At 48.1% G+C, this 23,313-nt stretch overlaps 1 protein-coding gene and 1 long non-coding RNA gene across 2 annotated transcripts in view; one reads left to right on the top strand and one right to left on the bottom strand.

Moving 5' to 3' along the window:
• The first annotated feature begins 5,807 nt into the window (after positions 1-5,807).
• Positions 5,808-22,079, top strand: LOC111091088. Its single transcript, XR_005373874.1, has 3 exons — positions 5,808-6,317; positions 17,755-17,967; positions 20,080-22,079. It is a non-coding gene; the product is annotated as an uncharacterized LOC111091088 (long non-coding RNA).
• Positions 9,477-23,313, bottom strand: part of LOC119863905 (mastermind like transcriptional coactivator 3) — a 407,795-nt gene continuing 393,958 nt past the window's right edge. The window contains exons 3-5 of the mRNA XM_038564579.1: positions 20,421-20,726; positions 16,631-16,715; positions 9,477-12,588 (exon numbers count right to left, since the gene is read on the bottom strand). Coding sequence (XP_038420507.1) covers positions 11,600-12,588; positions 16,631-16,715; positions 20,421-20,726 — 1,380 coding nt within the window. The 3' untranslated portion in view covers positions 9,477-11,599. The remainder of the gene's footprint in view (positions 12,589-16,630; positions 16,716-20,420; positions 20,727-23,313) is intronic.

Raw genomic sequence — 23,313 nt, 5'->3', positions numbered from 1 at the left:
GGGGCTCGGGCAGAGGAAGACGCTCCGTGCGGAGGGGGCTGCGCGGTTCCAGGAGCAGCTCGGAGGGGCTCGGGCGGCGGCTCCGCGGAGGGGGCTGCGCGGCCCGGGAGCGCGAATCCACCAGCGCAGGCCCCGAGCACAGGGCGCCGGGACACAGCCCAGGATCCCGCCTCCCCCGGGACAGGCAGAGGCCGGGAGGGCCCAGGACAGCAAGGACGCTCCTGCCCCAGCTGAGCACATCAGCGGCCCCGCCCCGGAGCCTCCAGGCCCTGCAGACGGAGTTCCTGCCGGAGCTGAATCCAGGTTTCCAGAGCTGCCCCGCCACTGGGGCTGTTCCTCCTGCGGCCTCACGGGGTAAACAACCCCCACCGAGCCCTGCACCAGGCAGGGGCACAGCAGCTCCCCCAACTGCTAACACCTGAAAATCAGCACAACAGGCCCCTCCCCCAGAAGATCAGCTAGACGGACAACTTCCAGGAGAAGCCAAGGGACTTAAAGAACACAGAATCAGAAGATACTCCCCGGTGGTTCTTTTTTTGTTTGTTTGTTTTTGTTTTTGTTTTTGTTTTTGTTTTTGTTTTGTTTTGCTTTTTGATTTGTTTCCTTCCCCCACCCCCTTTTTTTCTCCTTTCTTTTTCTTTCTCTTTTTCTTTTTTTTTTTTTTTTTCGTTTTTTTTTTCTTTTTCTTCCCTTTTTTTTTCTCTTTCTCTTTTCTTTCCTTCTTTCTCTCCTCTCTTTTTCTCTTATTCCCAATACAACTTGCTTTTGGCCACTCTGCACTGAGCAAAATGACTAGAAGGAAAACCTCACCTCAAAAGAAAGAATCAGAAACAGTCCTCTCTCCCACAGAGTTACAAAATCTGGATTACAATTCAATGTCAGAAAGCCAATTCAGAAGCACTATTATACAGCTACTGGTGGCTCTAGAAAAAAGTATAAAGGACTCAAGAGACTTCATGACTGCAGAATTTAGAGCTAATCAGGCAGAAATTAAAAACCAATTGAATGAGATGCAATCCAAACTAGAAGTCCTAACGACGAGGGTTAACGAGGTGGAAGAACGAGTGAGTGACCTAGAAGACAAGTTGACAGCAAAGAGGGAAACTGAGGAAAAAAGAGACAAACAATTAAAAGACCATGAAGATAGATTAAGGGAAATAAACGACAGCCTGAGGAAGAAAAACCTACGTTTAATTGGGGTTCCCGAGGGCGCCGAAAGGGACAGAGGGCCAGAATATGTATTTGAACAAATTCTAGCTGAAAACTTTCCTAATCTGGGAAGGGAAACAGGCATTCAGATCCAGGAAATAGAGAGATCCCCCCCTAAAATCAATAAAAACCGTTCAACACCTCGACATTTAATTGTGAAGCTTGCAAATTCCAAAGATAAGGAGAAGATCCTTAAAGCAGCAAGAGACAAGAAATCCCTGACTTTTATGGGGAGGAGTATTAGGGTAACAGCAGACCTCTCCACAGAGACCTGGCAGGCCAGAAAGGGCTGGCAGGATATATTCAGGGTCCTAAATGAAAAGAACATGCAACCAAGAATACTTTATCCAGCAAGGCTCTCATTCAAAATGGAAGGAGAGATAAAGAGCTTCCAAGACAGGCAGCAACTAAAAGAATATGTGACCTCCAAACCAGCTCTGCAAGAAATTTTAAGGGGGCCTCTTAAAATTCCCCTTTAAGAAGAAGTTCAGTGGAACAGTCCACAAAAACAAAGACTGAATAGATATCATGATGACACTAAACTCATATCTCTCAATAGTAACTCTGAATGTGAACGGGCTTAATGACCCCATCAAAAGGCGCAGGGTTTCAGACTGGATAAAAAAGCAGGACCCATCTATTTGCTGTCTACAAGAGACTCATTTTAGACAGAAGGACACCTACAGCCTGAAAATAAAAGGTTGGAGAACCATTTACCATTCGAATGGTCCTCAAAAGAAAGCAGGGGTAGCCATCCTTATATCAGATAAACTAAAATTTACCCCAAAGACTGTAGTGAGAGATGAAGAGGGACACTATATCATACTTAAAGGATCTATTCAACAAGAGGACTTAACAATCCTCAATATATATGCTCCGAATGTGGGAGCTGCCAAATATATAAATCAATTATTAACCAAAGTGAAGAAATACTTAGATAATAATACACTTATACTTGGTGACTTCAATCTAGCTCTTTCTATACTTGATAGGTCTTCTAAGCAAAACATCTCCAAAGAAACGAGAGCTTTAAATGATACACTGGACCAGATGGATTTCACAGATATCTACAGAACTTTACATCCAAACTCAACTGAATACACATTCTTCTCAAGCGCACATGGAACTTTCTCCAGAATAGACCACATATTGGGTCACAAATCGGGTCTGAACCGATACCAAAAGATTGGGATTGTCCCCTGCATATTCTCGGACCATAATGCCTTGAAATTAGAACTAAATCACAACAAGAAGTTTGGAAGGACCTCAAACACATGGAGGTTAAGGACCATCCTGCTAAAAGATAAAAGGGTCAACCAGGAAATTAAGGAAGAATTAAAAAGATTCATGGAAACTAATGAGAATGAAGATACAACCGTTCAAAATCTTTGGGATGCAGCAAAAGCAGTCCTAAGGGGGAAATACATCGCAATACAAGCATCCATTCAAAAACTGGAAAGAACTCAAATACAAAAGCTAACCTTACACATAAAGGAGCTAGAGAAAAAACAGCAAATAGATCCTACACCCAAGAGAAGAAGGGAGCTAATAAAGATTCGAGCAGAACTCAACGAAATCGAGACCAGAAGAACTGTGGAACAGATCAACAGAACCAGGAGTTGGTTCTTTGAAAGAATTAATAAGATAGATAAACCATTAGCCAGCCTTATTAAAAAGAAGAGAGAGAAGACTCAAATTAATAAAATCATGAATGAGAAAGGAGAGATCACTACCAACACCAAGGAAATACAAACGATTTTAAAAACATATTATGAACAGCTATACGCCAATAAATTAGGCAATCTAGAAGAAATGGACGCATTCCTGGAAAGCCACAAACTACCAAAACTGGAACAGGAAGAAATAGAAAACCTGAACAGGCCAATAACCAGGGAGGAAATTGAAGCAGTCATCAAAAACCTCCCAAGACACAAGAGTCCAGGGCCAGATGGCTTCCCAGGAGAATTTTATCAAACGTTTAAAGAAGAAATCATACCTATTCTCCTAAAGCTGTTTGGAAAGATAGAAAGAGATGGAGTACTTCCAAATTCGTTCTATGAAGCCAGCATCACCTTAATTCCAAAGCCAGACAAAGACCCCGCCAAAAAGGAGAATTACAGACCAATATCCCTGATGAACATGGATGCAAAAATTCTCAACAAGATACTGGCCAATAGGATCCAACAGTACATTAAGAAAATTATTCACCATGACCAAGTAGGATTTATCCCTGGGACACAAGGCTGGTTCAACACCCGTAAAACAATCAATGTGATTCATCATATCAGCAAGAGAAAAACCAAGAACCATATGATCCTCTCATTGGATGCAGAGAAAGCATTTGACAAAATACAGCATCCATTCCTGATCAAAACTCTTCAGAGTGTAGGGATAGAGGGAACATTCCTCGACATCTTAAAAGCCATCTATGAAAAGCCCACAGCAAATATCATTCTCAATGGGGAAGCACTGGGAGCCTTTCCCCTAAGATCAGGAACAAGACAGGGATGTCCACTCTCACCACTGCTATTCAACATAGTACTGGAAGTCCTAGCCTCAGCAATCAGACAACAAAAAGACATTAAAGGCATTCAAATTGGCAAAGAAGAAGTCAAACTCTCCCTCTTCGCCGATGACATGATACTCTACATAGAAAACCCAAAAGTCTCCACCCCAAGATTGCTAGAACTCATACAGCAATTCGGTAGCGTGGCAGGATACAAAATCAATGCCCAGAAGTCAGTGGCATTTCTATACACTAACAATGAGACTGAAGAAAGAGAAATTAAGGAGTCAATCCCATTTACAATTGCACCCAAAAGCATAAGATACCTAGGAATAAACCTCACCAAAGATGTAAAGGATCTATACCCTCAAAACTACAGAACACTTCTGAAAGAAATTGAGGAAGACACAAAGAGATGGAAAAATATTCCATGCTCATGGATTGGCAGAATTAATATTGTGAAAATGTCAATGTTACCCAGGGCAATATACACGTTTAATGCAATCCCTATCAAAATACCATGGACTTTCTTCAGAGAGTTAGAACAAATTATTTTAAGATTTGTGTGGAATCAGAAAAGACCCCGAATAGCCAGGGGAATTTTAAAAAAGAAAACCATATCTGGGGGCATCACAATGCCAGATTTCAGGTTGTACTACAAAGCTGTGGTCATCAAGACAGTGTGGTACTGGCACAAAAACAGACGCATAGATCAGTGGAACAGAATAGAGAATCCAGAAGTGGACCCTGAACTTTATGGGCAACTAATATTCGATAAAGGAGGAAAGACTATCCATTGGAAGAAAGACAGTCTCTTCAATAAATGGTGCTGGGAAAATTGGACATCCACATGCAGAAGAATGAAACTAGACCACTCTCTTTCACCATACACAAAGATAAACTCAAAATGGATGAAAGATCTAAATGTGAGACAAGATTCCATCAAAATCCTAGAGAAGAACACAGGCAACACCCTTTTTGAACTCGGCCATAGTAACTTCTTGCAAGATACATCCACGAAGGCAAAAGAAACAAAAGCAAAAATGAACTATTGGGACTTTATCAAGATAAGAAGCTTTTGCACAGCAAAGGATACAGTCAACAAAACTCAAAGACAACCTACAGAATGGGAGAAGATATTTGCAAATGACATATCAGATAAAGGGCTAGTTTCCAAGATCTATAAAGAACTTCTTAAACTCAACACCAAAGAAACAAACAATCCAATCATGAAATGGGCAAAAGACATGAACAGAAATCTCACAGAAGAAGACATAGACATGGCCAACATGCACATGAGAAAATGCTCTGCATCACTTGCCATCAGGGAAATACAAATCAAAACCACAATGAGATACCACCTCACACCAGTGAGAATGGGAAAAATTAACAAGGCAGGAAACAACAAATGTTGGAGAGGATGCGGAGAAAAGGGAACCCTCTTACACTGTTGGTGGGAATGTGAACTGGTGCAGCCACTGTGGAAAACTGTGTGGAGGTTCCTCAAACAGTTAAAAATATACCTGCCCTACGACCCAGCAATTGCACTGTTGGGGATTTACCCCAAAGATACAAATGCAATGAAACGCCGGGACACCTGCACCCCGATGTTTCTAGCAGCAATGGCCACGATAGCCAAACTGTGGAAGGAGCCTCGGTGTCCAACGAAAGATGAATGGATAAAGAAGATGTGGTTTATGTATACAATGGAATATTACTCAGCTATTAGAAATGACAAATACCCACCATTTGCTTCAACGTGGATGGAACTGGAGGGTATTATGCTGAGTGAAGTAAGTCAGTCGGAGAAGGACAAACATTATATGTTCTCATTCATTTGGGGAATATAAATAATAGTGAAAGGGAAAATAAGGGAAGGGAGAAAAAATGTGTGGGAAATATCAGAAAGGGAGACAGAACATAAAGACTGCTAACTCTGGGAAACGAACTAGGGGTGGTAGAAGGGGAGGAGGGCGGGGGGTGGGAGTGAATGGGTGACGGGCACTGGGTGTTATTCTGTATGTTAGTAAATTGAACACCAATAAAAAAAAAAAAAAATAGAAAAAAAAAAAAAAAAAAAAAAAAAAAGAACAATTACTGCATAATCATATCCATAGGAAATGGGGGCAAAACACAACTGCCCCAATCCTACACTTTAAGATCTATAAACAATTTCTATTTTGCATCTGAATTGGAGCTATTTAAAAAGGTAAACTACAAGGGCACCTGGGTGTCTCAGGGGGTCAAGGTCAAGCGTCTACCTTCCACTCAGGTCATGACCCTTGGGGTCCTGACCAGGTCCTCAGCCTGGAGTCTGCTTCTCCTTCTCCCTCAGACACTCCCCCTGCTTATGCTCTTCTCTCAAATAAATAAAATCTTAAAAAAATAAAAGGGTAAACTACAAGTTCACACACACAGAATTTAGCTGAAAACTTGTGGAAAAAGATGGGTGCACTAGGATATCAGAGCTTTGTATCCGTAGACATCTGAATCATAAAATTTATTTCCTTTGTTCTAATTCTATTGTCACCAAGGCAACCTCTTGATTATTTTAATTCCTATAAATTTGGCTACAAGGAGGAAACACACTGGCCTGAGAGATGTGAGTTTCCGATCTGAGAGTTATATATATATGTTTTGTATATTAATGAGTTCATGGGGTTTATTTTTAGAAATCAGGTTGTCTCAAGAAAATGTTATGAAAAAAGGGATGGGGAACTATTCTATATTAAAAAGAGTCTTAAGAGGCATAAAAACCAAATGGCAATATGAGATCCTTGATCAAATCCTGGTTGGAAAAAAAACAAACAACAACAACAACAACAACAACAACAAACCCAGCTGTGGAAGACATTTGGGAGACAATTGGGACAATCTGAATATAAAGTGAGAATTAGATGATATTAGGGAATTAATGTTAATTGTGTGAGGTGTGATAACGATCTTGTAGCTAAGGAAGAGAATGTCCTAATTCTTGGGAGCTGCTTGTTGAGGGGTTGAGGGGTGAAGTAGCTGAACGGGTATAACTTATTTGAAATGGTTCTGCAAAGTATGTATGTAAAGCACATATGGCAAAGTATTAGTTTCTAAACTGAGGCAGGTGTGTGGTTATTCATCGTACTGTCTACTTTTCTGTCCAATAGAATGTTCATAATGAAAAGTTTAAAGATCATTTCTAAGAAGTTAAAACCTAAAATCAGATTTTTGGTTTCAGCTCTGAAGTTTTTTTTTTTTTTTTAAATTGAGCACTACATGCTTGCTTTGGGATCTGTGGGACTGATGGGGCCGCAGCATGAGCGGTGGCCTAGCAGCTGTCCGGGGCATGGCGGGGTCACTTGGGCCCCACTTGTGTGGATGCTGCCATAATTGCCTCCACCTGTTGCATGAAATCAGATAGGTTGTGGTAGCTTACCCAGGAGACACCAGAGTGGGAGTCAGATGTCCTTGGAACTTAAAAAGAGACCAGAGGACAAAACTGAAGAGAGAAGAGGGGGAAAAAAACAAAAAAATAAAATGATACAGGGCCGGGCATACAAACAAGTAGCCCTATTCCCTTCCCAGGCACTTCCCCTCCCCCTTTACAGGGTTGGTGGTGGGTGCCGTATTTGTTAATACGGAAAAATACCAGGTCATTTGTTTTTTGCTCTTTGTCTCCAATTTTCCTTGAAAAGAATGGTCACAGGCTCCTCAGGTGAGAGAGCTCACCTGATGCTTCTGGGCACTCCTTAACTTTCAGCACTAAAATACATCTTTCTCACTGGGACAGATGCTTCGTGGCTTCCTGGGTAGATGTCTACTTTCTGCTTCTTCCCCCTTCACACACTTACCGCACTGGGATTTGCGGATTGTAAATAGGTCCCTAAGATTACTTACTAGGAGTCGTTCCGAAGGAGAAGGGGCTGCCGTTCGTCCAGTGCACAACACACTTTCGTGTGAATGAAAACGTGTGGTTTTAGTTACTCGGGACTAGACTAAGTACTGCACTCTTCTGTTTATCAGCCTTCCCACCCTCCTGCCCCTACCGCCCGAATCCGTTCATCCTTCAACCTCCTGTTACCTGCAGGAGTGCTGAGCCTCATTGGCACAGAGCCTGGCGTCCCACTGTTCCCTCCAGCCCTGAACCCCAGGCCCCTGGGGGGAGGGCCGGCCTCTTCGTCCACTGCAGTCTTCGTCTTGGTTGGTACGCATTAAAACTCACCTTTGTTTTGGGTCTGTTTTTTTTTTTTTCTTTTCTTTTTAAGATCTTATTTATTTATTCATGAGAGACGCACAGAGAGAGAGAGAGAGAGATTGAGAGGGAGGCAGAGACCCAGGCAGAGGGAGAAGCAGGCTCCATGCAGGGAGCCCGACATGGGACTCGATCCCGGGTCTCCAGGATCACGCCCAGGCTGAAGGCAGGTGTTAAACCACTGAGCCACTCAGGGATCCCTGTTTTGGGTCTGTTTTTGATGATGATTTTATTCCGTGCTTGTGGCCTATTTTGCTGCTTAACCCAGATGGTTTTGAATCGTGTCGTTTGACTATGCTTTTTCCAGTTTGATGGGAAGTCTTAGGTCAAGTCTCCTAGAAGGGGAGGGGTGGAGTCACATGTGTGTGATTCACCAACGGAGGGCCCCCAGGAGGGTAATCAGAACAGAGTGGGGAAGGGCGAGAAGCCAGGTAAGGGGCAACTAGAGGCGAAGTCCCAGCCTTTGCCCGATCCCACAGCGGGGCTCTAGAACCTACATCCTACCTTGGAGCTCATCCAGGCTACCTGACCCCGTCCTCACACTCTAGCACTAGTGGGTCACTGACTCCCGTGGATCTGGAGAAATGTACACTTCTTACCATCCCCAATAACCTGTAGATGGTGCAGGCAAAGCCAGGCCCGGGCCCAGGGCGGTCCTTCGGAGAGAGATGCGGCCAGGGCTGGTGGAAATGAGGTGTCCATGGGGTATGTGCGTGGGTGCGTGCACAGGCGGTGTCCACTATAGTGGGGCAAGGCCCCTGTGTTACTTTCCCTTCCATATATTCCTTGAGGTTTCTTCCTTCTTTCTTCCATTTATTTATTTTTAAAGATTTTTATTTATTCATGAGAGACAGAGGCAGAGACATAGAGGGAGAAGCAGGCTCCCTGTGGGGAGCCCAATGCGGGACTTGATCCCTGGACCCGGGATCACACCCTGAGTCCAAGGCAGATGCTCAACCACTGAGCCACCCAGGCAGCCCTTTTTTTTTAATGAAAATTTTATCATCAATTTTCTAAATCCTCTGAATGAACCAGTTGAAAACTGAATTGTGGGGATCCCTGGGTGGCTCAGCGGTTTAGCGCCTGCCTTCGGCCCAGGGTGTGATCCTGGAGTTCTGGGATCGAGTCCCACGTCGGGCTCCCTGCATGGAGCCTGCTTCTCCCTCTGCCTGTGTCTCTGCCTCTCTCTGTGTGTGTCTCTCATGAGTAAATAAATAAAATCTTAAAAAAAAAAAAAACTGAGTTGTTTCAGCACGAATCTACAAATGGGAGGGACTTCAGTAGGTTCCTTTCAACGCTAACTTTTTTCTTCCCTTTGCTACATCCCTCGGGTTGCAAAGTTTGAAAGTTTTAGTTATGTGGTTGAATTAAAGTGACTGGAAATGATTGATCTCCACTGTTAAATAAAGGTTTAATGATATCAAGAATTTTGAGACAAGAACTGCAGTTAATCAACTAAAACCCAGGCATTGTATATCTGTTGAATTTAGGTGGGAGATCCAGTGACAATCCTAAAATAAACTATGCTTTGGGTTGATTCAGATAATGATCTTTTATTTGTTTTCTTTTCTTTAAAAGTGGTATGTCAACATCACTTCATTTCTACATTTCAGAGTTCTGTACATTTCTTAAAAGGAAATAAGCAATGCTCAATGTACAAAGTAAAAACAGAAAACTAGAAAAATCTGAATAAAATGGAGCAAGTTGCCATAGGTCATACAGTACAAATTAGTCATTAGATGTCATCTGAAGTGCAATATACCACTGCTGTGATGATGAGTTAAGGAATGAAATAAAAATACTCTATTTTAAACAAACAGTATATATATATTTATATGTATATTTTTTACAGATAGTAGACCCAGTGATATCTGCAGTATTGTAAAAACTTATTTACAAATAACTTTTTTTTTTAGACATTACATATACATCAGCACCGTAGTAAAAACAAAAACAAAAACAAAACAAAACAACCTTATGAAAGTCTACCTCTCTATTGAGTTGGTCCCAGTACTAAGCATTTGGAGGAAGCTATTAAAAGGTAATGGAGCCCCCCGCACCCCCTCAGCCACCTCCAGTTTCTCATCATTGCTTCTATGTTTCCTGTACCTTTCAGATAAAGGTAATGGTTTTCCGTCTTGCTCGTTTACTTCGTTTGTTTGTTTTTTTGGTTTTTATCTGTTTCTACTCGAGACTTTCCATGGCGGGGTGTCCCTCCCAGGCGAGGAGGTCGTGGTCAGCTGCCACCACCTGTTCCCAGGAGGAGCACAGCCCAGGTCTGGGCCTCCTCTGTCCTCCAGCCCGCCCTGGCTTGGTGCATCCACCACCTCGACGTGCGAGCAAAGCCAGTGGCAGTGTGTGCACCCCGCCTTCCACGGAGCCCCCGCCTCAGCCCCCCTTGAGTGGGCCCCAGAGGGAGCCAGGCTTTGGGACACGCAGGGAGCGAGCATGTGGTGGGGGCCGAGCACTGGCCCCCCCAGTTCTCTAGACGAGGATGAGGCCACAAGGCCTGCAGAGGCTGCAAGGGCCTCGGGCTCCGGAGCCCAGGCTGCCCAAGCCTCGCACAGACCTTGCCGGGGGACGGGAGAGAGTCCCAGAGAGGACACCTGTACGGGCTCTTGGAGCGGAGGACTTTGCCCCCGTGGAAGGAGCCGTGTCTTCCTCCTGTTTATTGTCCAGACGTGTCAGGTGGAGCAAGTGACTTAGCAGTTCCTTGTCCCCCAGTGTTCTGGGTTGGGCTTTCCGGCGAGGCCAGCTTCCCAGCATCGCCCCTGGGCTGCTTCCACGGGGGGCCAGCGTGGGCGCCCCTGGGCGGGCCTCACGGGGGCTCACAGCAGCTCACCGGGGAGCTCAGAGGGCCGGCCTGCCTGCCGGGCCGGAGAGCTGCCCCCCAGCCACCGTCGGGGGACCGACTCCAGTGCCGCCTTCGCATCCCAGGCCTCATCGAAGTTCCCGCATCCGTTCTGTTCCAGGCCCCCCAACGCAAAAGCTTTATCTGCCAGCGTCTACGTGGACCAGCCGGGGCAGGATGGGGCGGAGGCCCGAAGCGCCGGGGCAGTGCTGTGGGGGAGGCGGGATGGCCTCGGTGCACCTGCGGGACACGGCACCCCGCTCTGGGGCGCACCCCCCCCCCGGGTCCGTGTGAGGGGCTCCTGAGGGCCAGCACCGGGCAGCAGCCAGGCCTCCCGGGACCTGTCCCCGGCCTCGGCTGACGCCCCCATACAGTGAGTCCTGGCGCCTGACCCTGACCGGCGGCCTCGGCTCCCGGAGGGCCGGCCTCCTGCCCCACCTGCCTCACCTGCCTCCACCTGGGGCTGAGCAGCTCCCGGAGGGCCGGCCGCCTGCCCCACCTGCCCCACCTACCCCATCTGCCTCTATCTGGGGCTGGGCAGCTCCGGGAGGGTTGGCCTCCTGCCCCTCCTGCCGCACCTGCCGCACCTGCCTCCACCGCGTCTCCCTCCGTGCGGCCCGGCGCGGCGCGGTTGGCCCGATGGCCGCGGGGAGCGGGGGGAGCAGGCCCGGGCCCGGCGGGGCACCCGGCGCTCTCCCGGTCGGCCGGCTGCAGTTCTGCTCAGTTTACGGGGTCGACGAAACAAAACCGGGGCCGGCTCGACAGCCTGTTTCCCTGTCACGCGCGGGCTCCTGGGGCTCCCCGGCTAGGGGTTCCCGAACAGCTCGTCGAGCTCCTGCATCCACTCGTCCCCCGGCCCCGCCTTGATGATGGAGTCCACGAGGTCCGCGCCGTCGGGGAGCCCGGGGAACGGAGCCGCGGCCGCGTCGCCGCCGAAGCCGTAGGGCCCGTCCTGCGGGGGGTTCCGCTCGTAGGCCTGGCCCGGGCCGAAGCCGCCGCTGGGCACCTGCTGCGGCGCCGGGGGCGGGCCGAACGGCGGCAGCCCGGGCACCCCCTGGCCCAGGCCGGACAGGAGCATCGGCCTGGCCTGGCCGCCGCCCTGCTGCCCCGGGAGCGCGGGCATCACCTGCCGACCCGCGGCCGCCGGGGCGAGGGGCCTGGGGGCGCCCGCGGCCGCGTCCACCACGGGGCCCAGCGCCTGCGGGAAGTGCTGCTTGCTCAGCCGCGGCTGGCCAGCCTGCAGCGGGTAGCCGGCGCCGTTGTTGAAGGAGCCCAGGTCCCCACTAGTCCTCCCGGGCACCCCCTGCAAGCTCCTCTGCTGCCAGCCCTGCGTCCCCTGCTGGACGGTCCCTAGGATGCCCTGCAGCCGGGGCGGGCCCTGGGGCCTCTGCAGGGCCTGGCTCACCGGCCCCTTCATCTGCGGGTGCTGCTGGGCCATGGCCGAGTTCACCAGCATGCTCTGCCCAAAACCACTCACCATGCCCACCCCTGGCCCGGAGGCGGGCGGCCTTGTCCCCTGGGCTTGGCTGTGTGCGATGCCCATGCCACTTTGGTTTGGGTGCTGCAACATTTGGGTCATTCCTGTGCTCATGTTGTACATTCCCGGCTGGCTGGTAGGCGGATTGCTGTAAGGGGCCAGTCCCATCTCCGACTGGGCTGGGGCCGTGCCCATGGTCCCCGGGTTCTGCGAGGGCCCCATGCCCATCATGCCTGCGTTCTGTGCCATCAACCGTGACGTTCGAATGCTCTGGAGGGCTGCCTGGCTTCTCACGGCTGCTATATCCTGGGGAGAACCTACAGGGGAGAGTAAGACATACCCGTTCACTCCTCGCCATCAACAACTTACGTGTTGTTGGGATCGTCTTCAGGCATGACAAACACTTCCACGTGAAAGGGTCTACTCTGATGATAAGTCCTTAGTAAGCAACAGTCATTCTTCTATAACATACGGTGATCGTAAAAAAAAATTCAGAAACTATCGAAAAGTACAGAGATGAAAACTGAAGTTACCTGAAACCCCCCACCCAGAGGTAACCACTGCTAACTCCTATAAACAGACACGCGAAAATAGAGATGTACAGGACCCACGCTTTTGTAGTTGGCTTGATATACTCTGCTATTATTGTTCACATCTGAAAAGCAAATTGTTTCTCACTCATCTTGCTATGATGCCCTCCTCAACCAATCAGATCCCATTATTCTTGGAGGTGAGAGGGAATTCACCTCCTGGGCTAGATTAAGAAGAAACGGCTGACCACTTTGTGTCTTCTCTTTGTGAAGCGGAACATGGTTCAGTAGAGAATACTATCAATAAAGAGCATTACACTAATTTCCCTTCAGACTCGAGCAGGATTCGAGAGGTTAAAGGCCACCGCTTCTGTTATGAAGCTGTTTCGACAGATGGGACATTTTTTGGATCCACTCTATAGATTTCCACATGCTCCAGATTCTCTGAATCATAACCTGTCTGTGCAAACTGGCCAGCTTCCTGAGCTAGAAAAAGAAATCATCCTGTTTCTTGTTCCTCAGCAGTGAACTTTATCCATTTCTTTTTTTTTTTTTATTAAGGTTTTATTTATTTATTCATGAGAGACAGAGAAAGAAAGGGAGGCAGGGACAGAGGGAGAAGCAGGCTCCCCGCAGGACAAGGAGCTCGACGTGGGGCTCGATCCCAGGACCCCGAGATCATGACCTGAGCTGAAGGCAGATGCTTCACTGAGCCACCCAGGTGCCCCGACTTTCTGCATTTCTGCAGTCAAGTCCACTCAACTCCTTCAAATAGGCACTATTTCTCTTAGCAGATGGCTAACATGGTTTTAATGATGTTTAAAAGTTGGCCAGAGTATGAATGCCAACTCCTTTAACTCTAATTAGGCATTACAGTGAGTCCCTCTTTACATGGTCCTAGGAAATTTCCAGATTCTCCAGCCAAGAGAATAGAAATGTCACCCTCAGAACTCTGGTCAATGTTGTAAAGGGCTAGGAGGTGCACAAAAATGAGTTTTTTTTCCTGTGTCCCTGCTAATGATTAAGTCTATGAGACAAAGAAAAATAGTTTTTTTTTTTTTTGGACACTTAAAAAAGATGCAGCATGGGAGCCAATCGATATTATAAGCAAATGCGATACTACCTGGAACTGGGTTGAGAAACCAGATGAGAACAGTGTAAGCTTGTTAAGCCTGGCACCTGGGCAGTAAGTGTGTTTCTATCTTCCTGATGGGGTTATTGATTTTTGGGCAGCACATATGTCTCCATATTTTCTTTCTTTCTTTAAGAAAGAAAATTATGGGAATTTTCATTATAACTTAAGTTTTTGTGGCTTGAGATCAATATCATGCTGCATTGAGAAATGAAATGGTTTCTGTGGGCAAAGCTGGAAGGGCTGGGGGGAGAGCTCTAGAAATGTTTCAGTTTTCTGTTTTAAGCTTCATTATATCTAAGTGATTTAAAAAAAAAATCAAAAGTTCCTGTTAAACACTGGATGGAAGTCTATATTGCAATTTGTAATCTTGTTACGAAGTTTTGTGACCTTAACGACTAAATCTGTATTGACTGCATGGCCAATCTGATCAACTGTGGTGAAATGGGTTATTGAGTTGTTTATAAAAAAAATTTAAGGAGAAAATATTGCTGACTCAGAGACTGATTGGCTAGACCCAAATTACATAAACAGGCTGATGAGCTGCTGGAAACAAAAAGACTTTCATATTTTGGACATTTTTCTTGTATGTTTATAAACGCTATGTTGAGGGACTGGAGATGGTCTGGGCTACTTTGGTGAGTGGGATATAGGTGCCTCTCTTCAGAGGACAGAAATGCTGCAATGCCTTTTAAGAGGTATTGAAGCCTTAATCCAAGCCAACCTCTATTTTTATATACGATGACTGTCTTATCTAGGTGGAACTCTTAAGAAAAACAAAAGGGGGCATTTTATTTTATTTTATTTTTTTTAAAAGGGGGCATTTTAAAACCAGCAATCAAGGGACGCCTGGGTGGCTCAGTGGTGGAGCCTTTGGCTCAGGTCATGACCCTGGGTCCTGGAATCAGGTCCTGCATCAGGGTCCCTGCATGGAGCCTGCTTCTCCCTTTGCCTGTGTCTCTGCCTCTCTCTCTGTGTCTCTCGTGAATAAAGAAGTAAAATCTTAAAAAAAAAAAAAAAAAAAAAAAAGAATCTCTAAAACCAGCAATCAGCATCTTATTTTTATCCCAAGGAGAAAGCAAAACACTTTTATTCATCTAGTTTTATGCTTTTAAAAATATATAGAGAAAAAAATGCAAATGTGCCCAGAGAACTACCTTGTCTTTATCTGATTACTATATATGTTAAATAATAGACTAATTTTTTCTTCTTTTATTTTTAGCCAAAACAGGTATTATTGTGGGACACTGTACTCAAATTAATTTTCTTGTCCACTGGTTAACGTAACAATGTCAAAGAAAATCCTCCATATTCAAATAGAGATCATGTGCAATTTTTTCTTAAAAGGGTCTGTTTTCCTTTTTCACTCACAGGAAGCCTGTATTTGTGAAAAATAAGCATTTCTCCATAGGCATGTAACATTGCCCAGAGGCATAAAACTCAATAAGAGAAAGATAGTCATTAAACCTTTGAAATGTGTAGTGGTGAGAATGCGTGGAGGTTCTCATGCAAGTTATTCCTAACAGAACTCTCCAAGGACAATACTTCTTATCTACCAATTTGCTATTTTCCCAGATACATAACATTATGATATCTAAGGTGTTAGTAAAATAAAATAGGGAAGGGAGTAAAAAAAAAAAAAAAGAAAAGAAAAGAAAAAAGTGTATAAAAATCAGCTCAGGGACCCTACAATGTCACCGGCTGCTTATATTAAGTACAGCTAAATTTCTAGGTTGATTACTTAGGGGGTGGGATTTTAGAAAAGTTCAGAGTAGAACTTTTAAACTGGACCCAAAGCATACAGAATAATTCGAAATACAGAAGAAGTATTAAATTTCGGTGGGTCCCTTTATTCCAAAAGATAATGAATGAGTTATGAACCTAGAAAAGTCAAGGGATGCTATGCTGGGTTTAGAGGATTTCATTTTTTTAATTAGTTCTTAATAGAAATCATTGGTTTGGGATGCCTGGGTGGCTTAGTGGTTGAGCGTCTGCCTTCAGCCCAGGAAGTGATCCTAGGGTCCCGGGATCAAGTCCCGCTTGGGGCCCCCTGCATGGAGCCTGCTTCTCCCTCTGCCTCTCTCTCTCTCTGTGCCTCTCATGAATAAATAAAATAAAATAAAAAAAAAAAAGAAAGCAAACGAGGTTAAAAAAAAAAAAGAAAAAAAAATGCAACCAACCCCAACCCATCCCCAATATTTCTCTTAGAAAAGTCACATCTCAAAAAAAAAAAAAAAAAAAAAAAAAAAAAGAAAAGTCACATTTCACAGGAGAGGTGTGACACAGGGCTGTTCCTCCCACGCTCCCCGAGAGCAGATCTTGAACCAACCGGGGGCCAGTATGTCCTTACTGCCTATCAAACTACGGAAAGACCTCCGTAGGTTTGGTCAAGAACGGCTGCCCCAGCCTAGCCCCCTGCAGCCACTCTGACCCCCCGTGAGGCCCACCGGGGCCTGTGTGTGACCCAGCCGCCAGAACGGGGAATGCATGGCACAGGAGGGGGCTCCCAAGGTGCATCTTCTGACTGATGGAGACCCTCTGCCTTTAAGTATTTTTATTTTTATTATTATTTTTTCCTTTAAGTATTTTTAATATGACCCGAACACAAACCCCGCCCAGAGGGCGATGCCACTGGCGACACAGGCATGTACACTTCACAGCCAGGGGGTATACAATGCAAGGGGTGGGCAGCCTCACCTTGGAACTGATTGACCTGCTGCACTGGGTACGGGCTCCGCTGCTGCTGGAGGTGCTGGCGGGGCAGGTGTGTCTGCTGCAGCTGCTGGAACGACAGACAGCGAGGGCAGGGAGGTGACACGGGGAGAGACAATGAAACATCGTGGCAGCATTGAGGAAGGCCGTGTTAAGGCCCGAAGCGCTGCGCAGAGGCGTGAGGTTCGTCCGGGCAGGTGCACACAGCACGAGGTGGACCGGTTTTCACAAGAGGAACGCGTTCCCCGTGACCAGCACCTGGCTCCAGCCCGCGGGCTGGGCCCAAGCCCCGGATGCCCCTTCGGAGTCTGGACCCATCCCGGAGGCCCCCAGCCCGCCCTCCCACTCCACGCACACTGGCCGGGTCTGCCCCACGGGGGTGCTGGGTGCACTGGGTGGCCTTCTGCGCTCCGCTCGCGGTCACTGCCATGCGGGTCCCTTGGGGAGCACCTGGCACACCTGCTGCTCGCGGGGGGCGGGGACCGCGGGGGGGGGGGGTCTCGGCCTGACTCTCCAACAGCAGCCTGCATGCGCCTCCTAGCTCTGTGCCACTCAGCTCAGGGGACAAGCCACTCATTTCTAATGACCTACATAGATGCTTCCAGCATAGGAAGATGGGCTTCTCAGAGGCTATATATATAAAAATAAAGGCTCGTCTTATTCCCACGAGGCCACGCTGCCTGTCAAATACGCCTGGGCAAGTACAACACACCTCGTGCCCTGGGGAAACCGCGGGGGACTCGGCGGGTGCCAGCGGCAGGAGGCTGGCGACCTCGTCTCTCTCTGTCGTGCACGGGGCTTCCTCGCAGCTGCTGTGATTCCCCCTACACCGCGTGGGGACAGGGGAGGAACCCCGAGCGACGTGGAAAAGGCAGGGGAAGGGGCCTGTCGTCACCCCCTCCAGCCCCCGCGGAACAGTCGCAGGGCACCTGCCATCCGCCCGGGCTGCTAAAGACCACGCAGCAAGGTCTTTATCATACACATAACCCCCCTGGAGCACTTCGCACCTAACGCATGTGTTTAGTTCTATTTTTTCCTCTTGTTTTTGTTTCCGGGCAGCTCTGTAATCTTCTTTCTCTTTCTTTTCCCCTTTCCTTTCTCTCCACAAGGCCAGCCGGCTCTCTGGCAACCGAAGAAAAGAAAGGCCTCTGCCCCGCTCACCCCATCCTGCGGTGCCTGCCGTGGCGTTTTGCACAAACTGTGGAAATTGATTAATTGTGTGGATAAAGTGTAGATGAGGAAGCACGCCAGTCTCCTGGGCGGCAAGGGACAGTGAACCGAGCCCTCCAGGGGCCTCTCCTCAGCCTGACTTGTCGTATTAGGTGAGCATCTAAGCGTCCCACCGCCCACTGGAAGCAGCAGCCTCGGGGTGGCCCGGGGTGGGGGTCAGGGCTCCGGTTCCAGTCCTGGGCCGTGCCTCCCTAGCTCCGAGAAATCGCACGAGCGCCCTGGCCTCAGTTTCCTCACGGGTAAAATACAAAAGCCTTCACGATCACCAACACCTCTTCTGGGTCTAAAATCCTAGGTTCCGTGGAACCTTCGTGAATGCACGAGGGGTGACATGCTCCGTGCTCTTTGAGAATGAGGGATCAAAACACTTAAGTCACACGTGCTTTGCACGCGCTCTGCCGTGGTTCCGAAGTCCACCAGAACCGGTTCAGAGCCCCCAGTCCCCCGCTTCGCCCCTCACCCGGCGTTCAGGAAGCCCCAGGCTCTCTAGTCGCTGGGCTCCGCAGGCAGGTTAGTAGGACACCGGGGCCGCTGGCGCAGCGCCAAGGAAGTCAGCGTGGCATCCGTGTGGCAACAGCGTCCTCAAGACCAAAGGCTGATGGCTCAGCACTTGCAGGCCCCGCGACAGCGCCCCATCAACTGCGCGCCCGGGCAGACGGGCCGAGCACCTGCCTCCCCGCAGCCTCCCAGCCTCCCTTCGGCCCTGTCCCACCGGCCTCATGGCCGCAGCCCTCATGGCACACTCTGGGACCCCGGGGGCACGGGACAGGTCCCCCCACACCTGCGCACGGTCGCCCAAGAATCTTGCATGCCTTAGTCCACGTGATCCTTACCCTGGTCCCAGGACAAAGGCTGGGGACTGATCGAACCTCACCTGGCCCATGAGGAGGGAGGGTCAGAGGTTCTTCCAAAACCCTACACGAGCAAAGGATGGGGCACGTCCTGAGTTACACTGCTCTGCCCTCAGTCCCTCCTCATTGCTTGGTGCCCACAACCTGCTGGGGATGGCACCCGCTTCCCGATCTTTTCCAAGGAGCCCTGTGCCTCTCTGCATCCTGGTTCAGAGGGGCGCCCTGCTCCCTGAGGTTTGGCTGCCCTCGCGGAGTTCCCCCCCCCCCCCCCCAGCTGGCCTGGCTACCCCGTCCCCTACCTGCCCCTGGGTCATGGCACCCACGGCACAGGCCACGGCTCAGAGCATCAGACGTGCCCGACCCTCACTGGATTGGCGGAGGAGAGGCCGTCCAAAGCCCAGTGTCCATTTGTCACTGCCTGAGACATGTGAGCCCGGTGCCTTGTCACACACCTTATGCAGGGTGAGAGGGTGAGAGGTTTGTTTGTACAGGAGCTGCCAGGCGGCTGACCGACCTTGGTAGAGGGGAGATAATTACACAGCTGCTCAGGAACAAAAGTCAAGAAGGGAACATACGGGAACCGGGCTCAGCAGTAGGATTTTTCTCCTTGGGGGATGACTGGTGGTGTTGCTCTGAACTGCAGCTCTTGGTAGGGGCCTTGGCGGGTCTGCGTCCCACGAACTATCCCATGTGCAGATGGAGACACAGATACGGGCACATACTGTGTGTATATACGTGTACGTAGCATATGTGTTGTATTTTATGTATTGATAAATTTCCAAAATTCGGATTGTATTAGGAATGTTCTGGGAGGGGAACTGGCACGCAGAGCTCTGTTGGGCTCTCAGCCTCATATGACGACCTCACACCCACCTCCTGTCATCAGAGAGAGCTGCCCTGTGCAGACCCCACGGGAGCCAGCGAGCCATCTCCTGTGGAAGGCCTCAGGCCTTCCCCGGGATGCTAGGGAACCAGGCATGGCCATCTTGAAAAACAAAACACACAGACCTACAGAAGCAGCTCTCAGGGAAGGCTTTCTTCCAAAGCTGGAGGAATTATATGGCAAGGGTGGACAAAGATGCCGAAGGTAAGGCTTTATTTGTGTTAGGCCTTCCTTTAACTCAAAGATTTCTTGAGCTGTTTTAAAGCTGTTGGGAATCTTCTTAAGTTTGCACCCTTTCCGTGACCCTGAGTTCAGGTTTCCAGGTAGTTCTGTGAGCCCTATTATTCTTCTATTGTTCCTGTCCCATTGTTCATGACCAATTCTGTAGAATTCTCCTCGATCCCTCCTTCTGACATTTTCCTTCAAGAAGCAAAGTTCTCTGAGTTATTTTCTTTTTCTCTTCGTGCTAGAAATATTAGCGTCTATGAAGAATGTGAGGCAGCCTCCCAGCCCCCATACTGATGGGCGCAGACCCCTGCACCAGAAACCAGAAGAAAAGGAGTCGGGCTTGAATCGAAGAAATGTCTCTGGCAAATGGGCCTTCGCTTGATGGCCAAGGCCTGTCTTTTAAGAACAAACTCATTCACTCTAAGAAAAAGCCTAAGTAATTGAAAGGTCTACCTTCTGCAGGGTCTTCTGTGATTGTGGGAAATGCTGGACTGTGACTATTTTGACAAAGGACATGAACTGGAACTCTCCCGCAGACACCAGGCACTGAATAAATGCTTGATGAATAAATGAATCGTGTTACCTGCTCGGCCAGAATCTGCTGCTGCTGTTGCTGCTGCTGCTGCTGTTGCTGTTGCTGCTGTTGCTGCTGCTGCTGTTGCTGCTGCTGCTGCTGCTGCCTTTGCTCCCGCAGGAACTGTTGCTTCTGCTGCTCCATCAACTGGGCCCGCTGGTCAATGAGCATCTGCTTCATGATGGCAGCCTGGGGCTGGGTGCTGAGGAAGCCAGGACCCGCAGGACTGGCTCCGGAGACCATGCCACCCGAGCCCGGGGGCACCGAGGACTGCATGGAGCCTGTGGTCCGGGGAAGTCCAACTGGGTGCTGCTCCTGGGAGGACAGCAAGACGAGAGAAGGCACAGATTTCATACCCTTTTCATGAAAGGAAGCATGGGGCAGAGGTCTTGGCTTGTGGACCTGAGAGGTTCCAGGAGGCACACACTCCATTCCACAAAAACAATCCAGTGATCCTCAAATCTGGCCTTGCCATAGCGGAACTGGAGGCCCGCAGGAGGACAGTAAAAGAGGATGGCTCCAGGAAATCTGAGAGCAAGTCCAGCCTGTTTGATTAAGGGACAAAGACTGGGCAACCAGCTAACAGTCTGCACTCCTCCAAAGGAGAGAGACCAAGACCCCAGGGTGGGCTCACCTCAAGTCTGGAACGAGAGAGCCTGGCCTTACCTCTTAGCCTTTCCTGCCTCCCTGGCCTAAATGGACTTCTTCTAGCTAAGTGGAGAGACATTCACAGAATAATTCTGGAATTTTTTAATCATTAGATCTACTATTCCATGGAATTCTAATTGATTGCAACATTTGAGAGCTTTGCTATACGTAAAAAAAAAAAAAAAAAAAAAAAAATTCCTGCTAGTGGGAGTTGTTGACAGTGAAAACTGGAAATGTGTGTTATTGAACAAAGCTATATAGTCTCCCGACAACTTTAAAAATAGAACTGAGCCTCCTATGTCTGGGACAATTTATAATGTGGGGGTTGATGGGGGTCTTCTGATTTTACAACTGTCTCCATCAAACGACGGGAATTTGTAAGGATTGGTTCTTAAGGAGTAGGAAGTAAAGTGGCAGAGAACTACTCACAGACTAAGTGACTACCTGGAGAGCGTGCTCAGAGGGGAAGCCTATAACAGCCAGCCAGGGTAGACTAAGGAAAAAAAAGCCTGATGGGAAGCGTTGGTAGATGACCATACGATTCGGCTTCTAGATAGTTCCTTTCTTGTTCATCTACCAAGCACACCCGGTAATGGCAAGTATTGTGTGAATATCCCGCAGAAACGTCCCCTTTGATTCGAGTTGCCAGTGATTAATCGGAACACAGCGGATCTCATGTCTGAGATGAGCACAAATTAAGTGGGCACACATGCAAGAACTTACCGGTCATAGTACAGGTACCATCATGAGGCCAAAATAGTAAGAAATGAGTATGAATAGTTCTATAGTTATTTAAATATTTTTGTATCCAGTTAAGCTAGATTTTAATATTTTTCCTACTTCTGCTTTGCTACCTTTTTGATTCACATATAGTCAAGCATGCTGGCCCTGTCCTCTCAAAAACATACTGTTGAGCGTGACCTCTGGCTCTCCTAGACAACAGCCCCGGATCTGATTCCGCACAGCCTGGACTTGTATACCTTCCCCTGTTGTGTGGTGCTCAGCCCCTCCTACTTTTCTTTCCAGGTGCCAGATACCTCAACTACATCTCCAGCTGCTCTACTTCCCTCTCTCCACCGACACAAATGAAACCAAACAAACAACAAACCACTATCCCTCCTCCCCTGGGAACGAGAGGCCAAGAAGTCCTGCATAGTTAGTGCAGGAGCCCAGGTCACACTTAGCAAATGGAAGAATCGGAAAGAGCAGAATTGGAACGCTGAGCTTGAGTCTAAATTTAGTATCCCTTCCACCAGCCCAGGCCCGTCTCGGACTGTGGGGCCGTGGCACCAAGTGTCCACCCAAGACTTGCTTGTTAGCTAAATATATAGTCCACCTCCCATAAGTGCACAGTGTTCTATTTTTCAAATGTAAGTGTCATTGCAAAACCCTTTTTGTCTTTGGGTATTTTCTCAGTAGACAATTATTAGGTAGAGAGCTGTGAAGTCTTTATGTGAAAAAGAACTTATACTAAAAAAAAAAAAAAAAAAAAAAAAAAAAAAAAATTGCCAGAGACCTTAATGCTACCACAAAGTTTCCTTTAGGCCTGATCCCCAAAGGCATCAAGATATCTCAGAGTCTTCCGTTTCCCCCCCAATACTTGTTGCCCATTTCCCTGGCCCTCCTCCTAATGCGATAAAGCTGCTTCTTGCCACCCTTAGAAACAAATGGCTAATTTGACTTAACACTTTAACAAACAAATTCGCAGTGAAGTATAAATAGTTAACCTCTCAGCAAAAATACAGACTACAGGTTCCCCTCTACCGTCCCCTCTGAACCACATATTTCAGTGTATTTTATATTTTCCAGTTTTGATAAGGAAGAGTTAGGAAAAAAAAAAAAAAAAAGAGAGAGAGACCCAAGGGAAGATAAAGTTTGCTTCAGCTCATTTTATGAGAGGGCTAGTCTGGGCGGGCCCCGGCTGGCCCTGTTTCTCTTTGGGCACTTTGGGATATTCTTGTCCTGTGTGAGCAGCCCCGGGTAGATGGGGCTCATGCCTAGAAGGGGTAAGTAGGGCCGCGTTGCTTTCCTAGCCTTTTCTCCACCCAGGAAAGAAAGGGAGAGGCAAGTGAGGTAGTGAGGTAGATACATCCAACCACTTTTGGGCCCTGTCTTTTCCCCCAATGGGGGAAAAATGTCCCAAAGAGACAGTTAGGTTATTACTTCCCAGGATCATGCATTTCTCCAAACGGTTCCCTCCCAAAGGTTTTGCCTTTGGGTTTCTTGCGGAAGACCTGGAGACCCAGGGGCAGGA

The sequence above is a fragment of the Canis lupus genome, chromosome 19 (assembly GCF_011100685.1).
Source record: "Canis lupus familiaris isolate Mischka breed German Shepherd chromosome 19, alternate assembly UU_Cfam_GSD_1.0, whole genome shotgun sequence".
Classification (NCBI taxonomy): Eukaryota; Metazoa; Chordata; class Mammalia; order Carnivora; family Canidae; genus Canis; species Canis lupus.
This window is presented reverse-complemented; position numbering and strand designations above follow the sequence as displayed.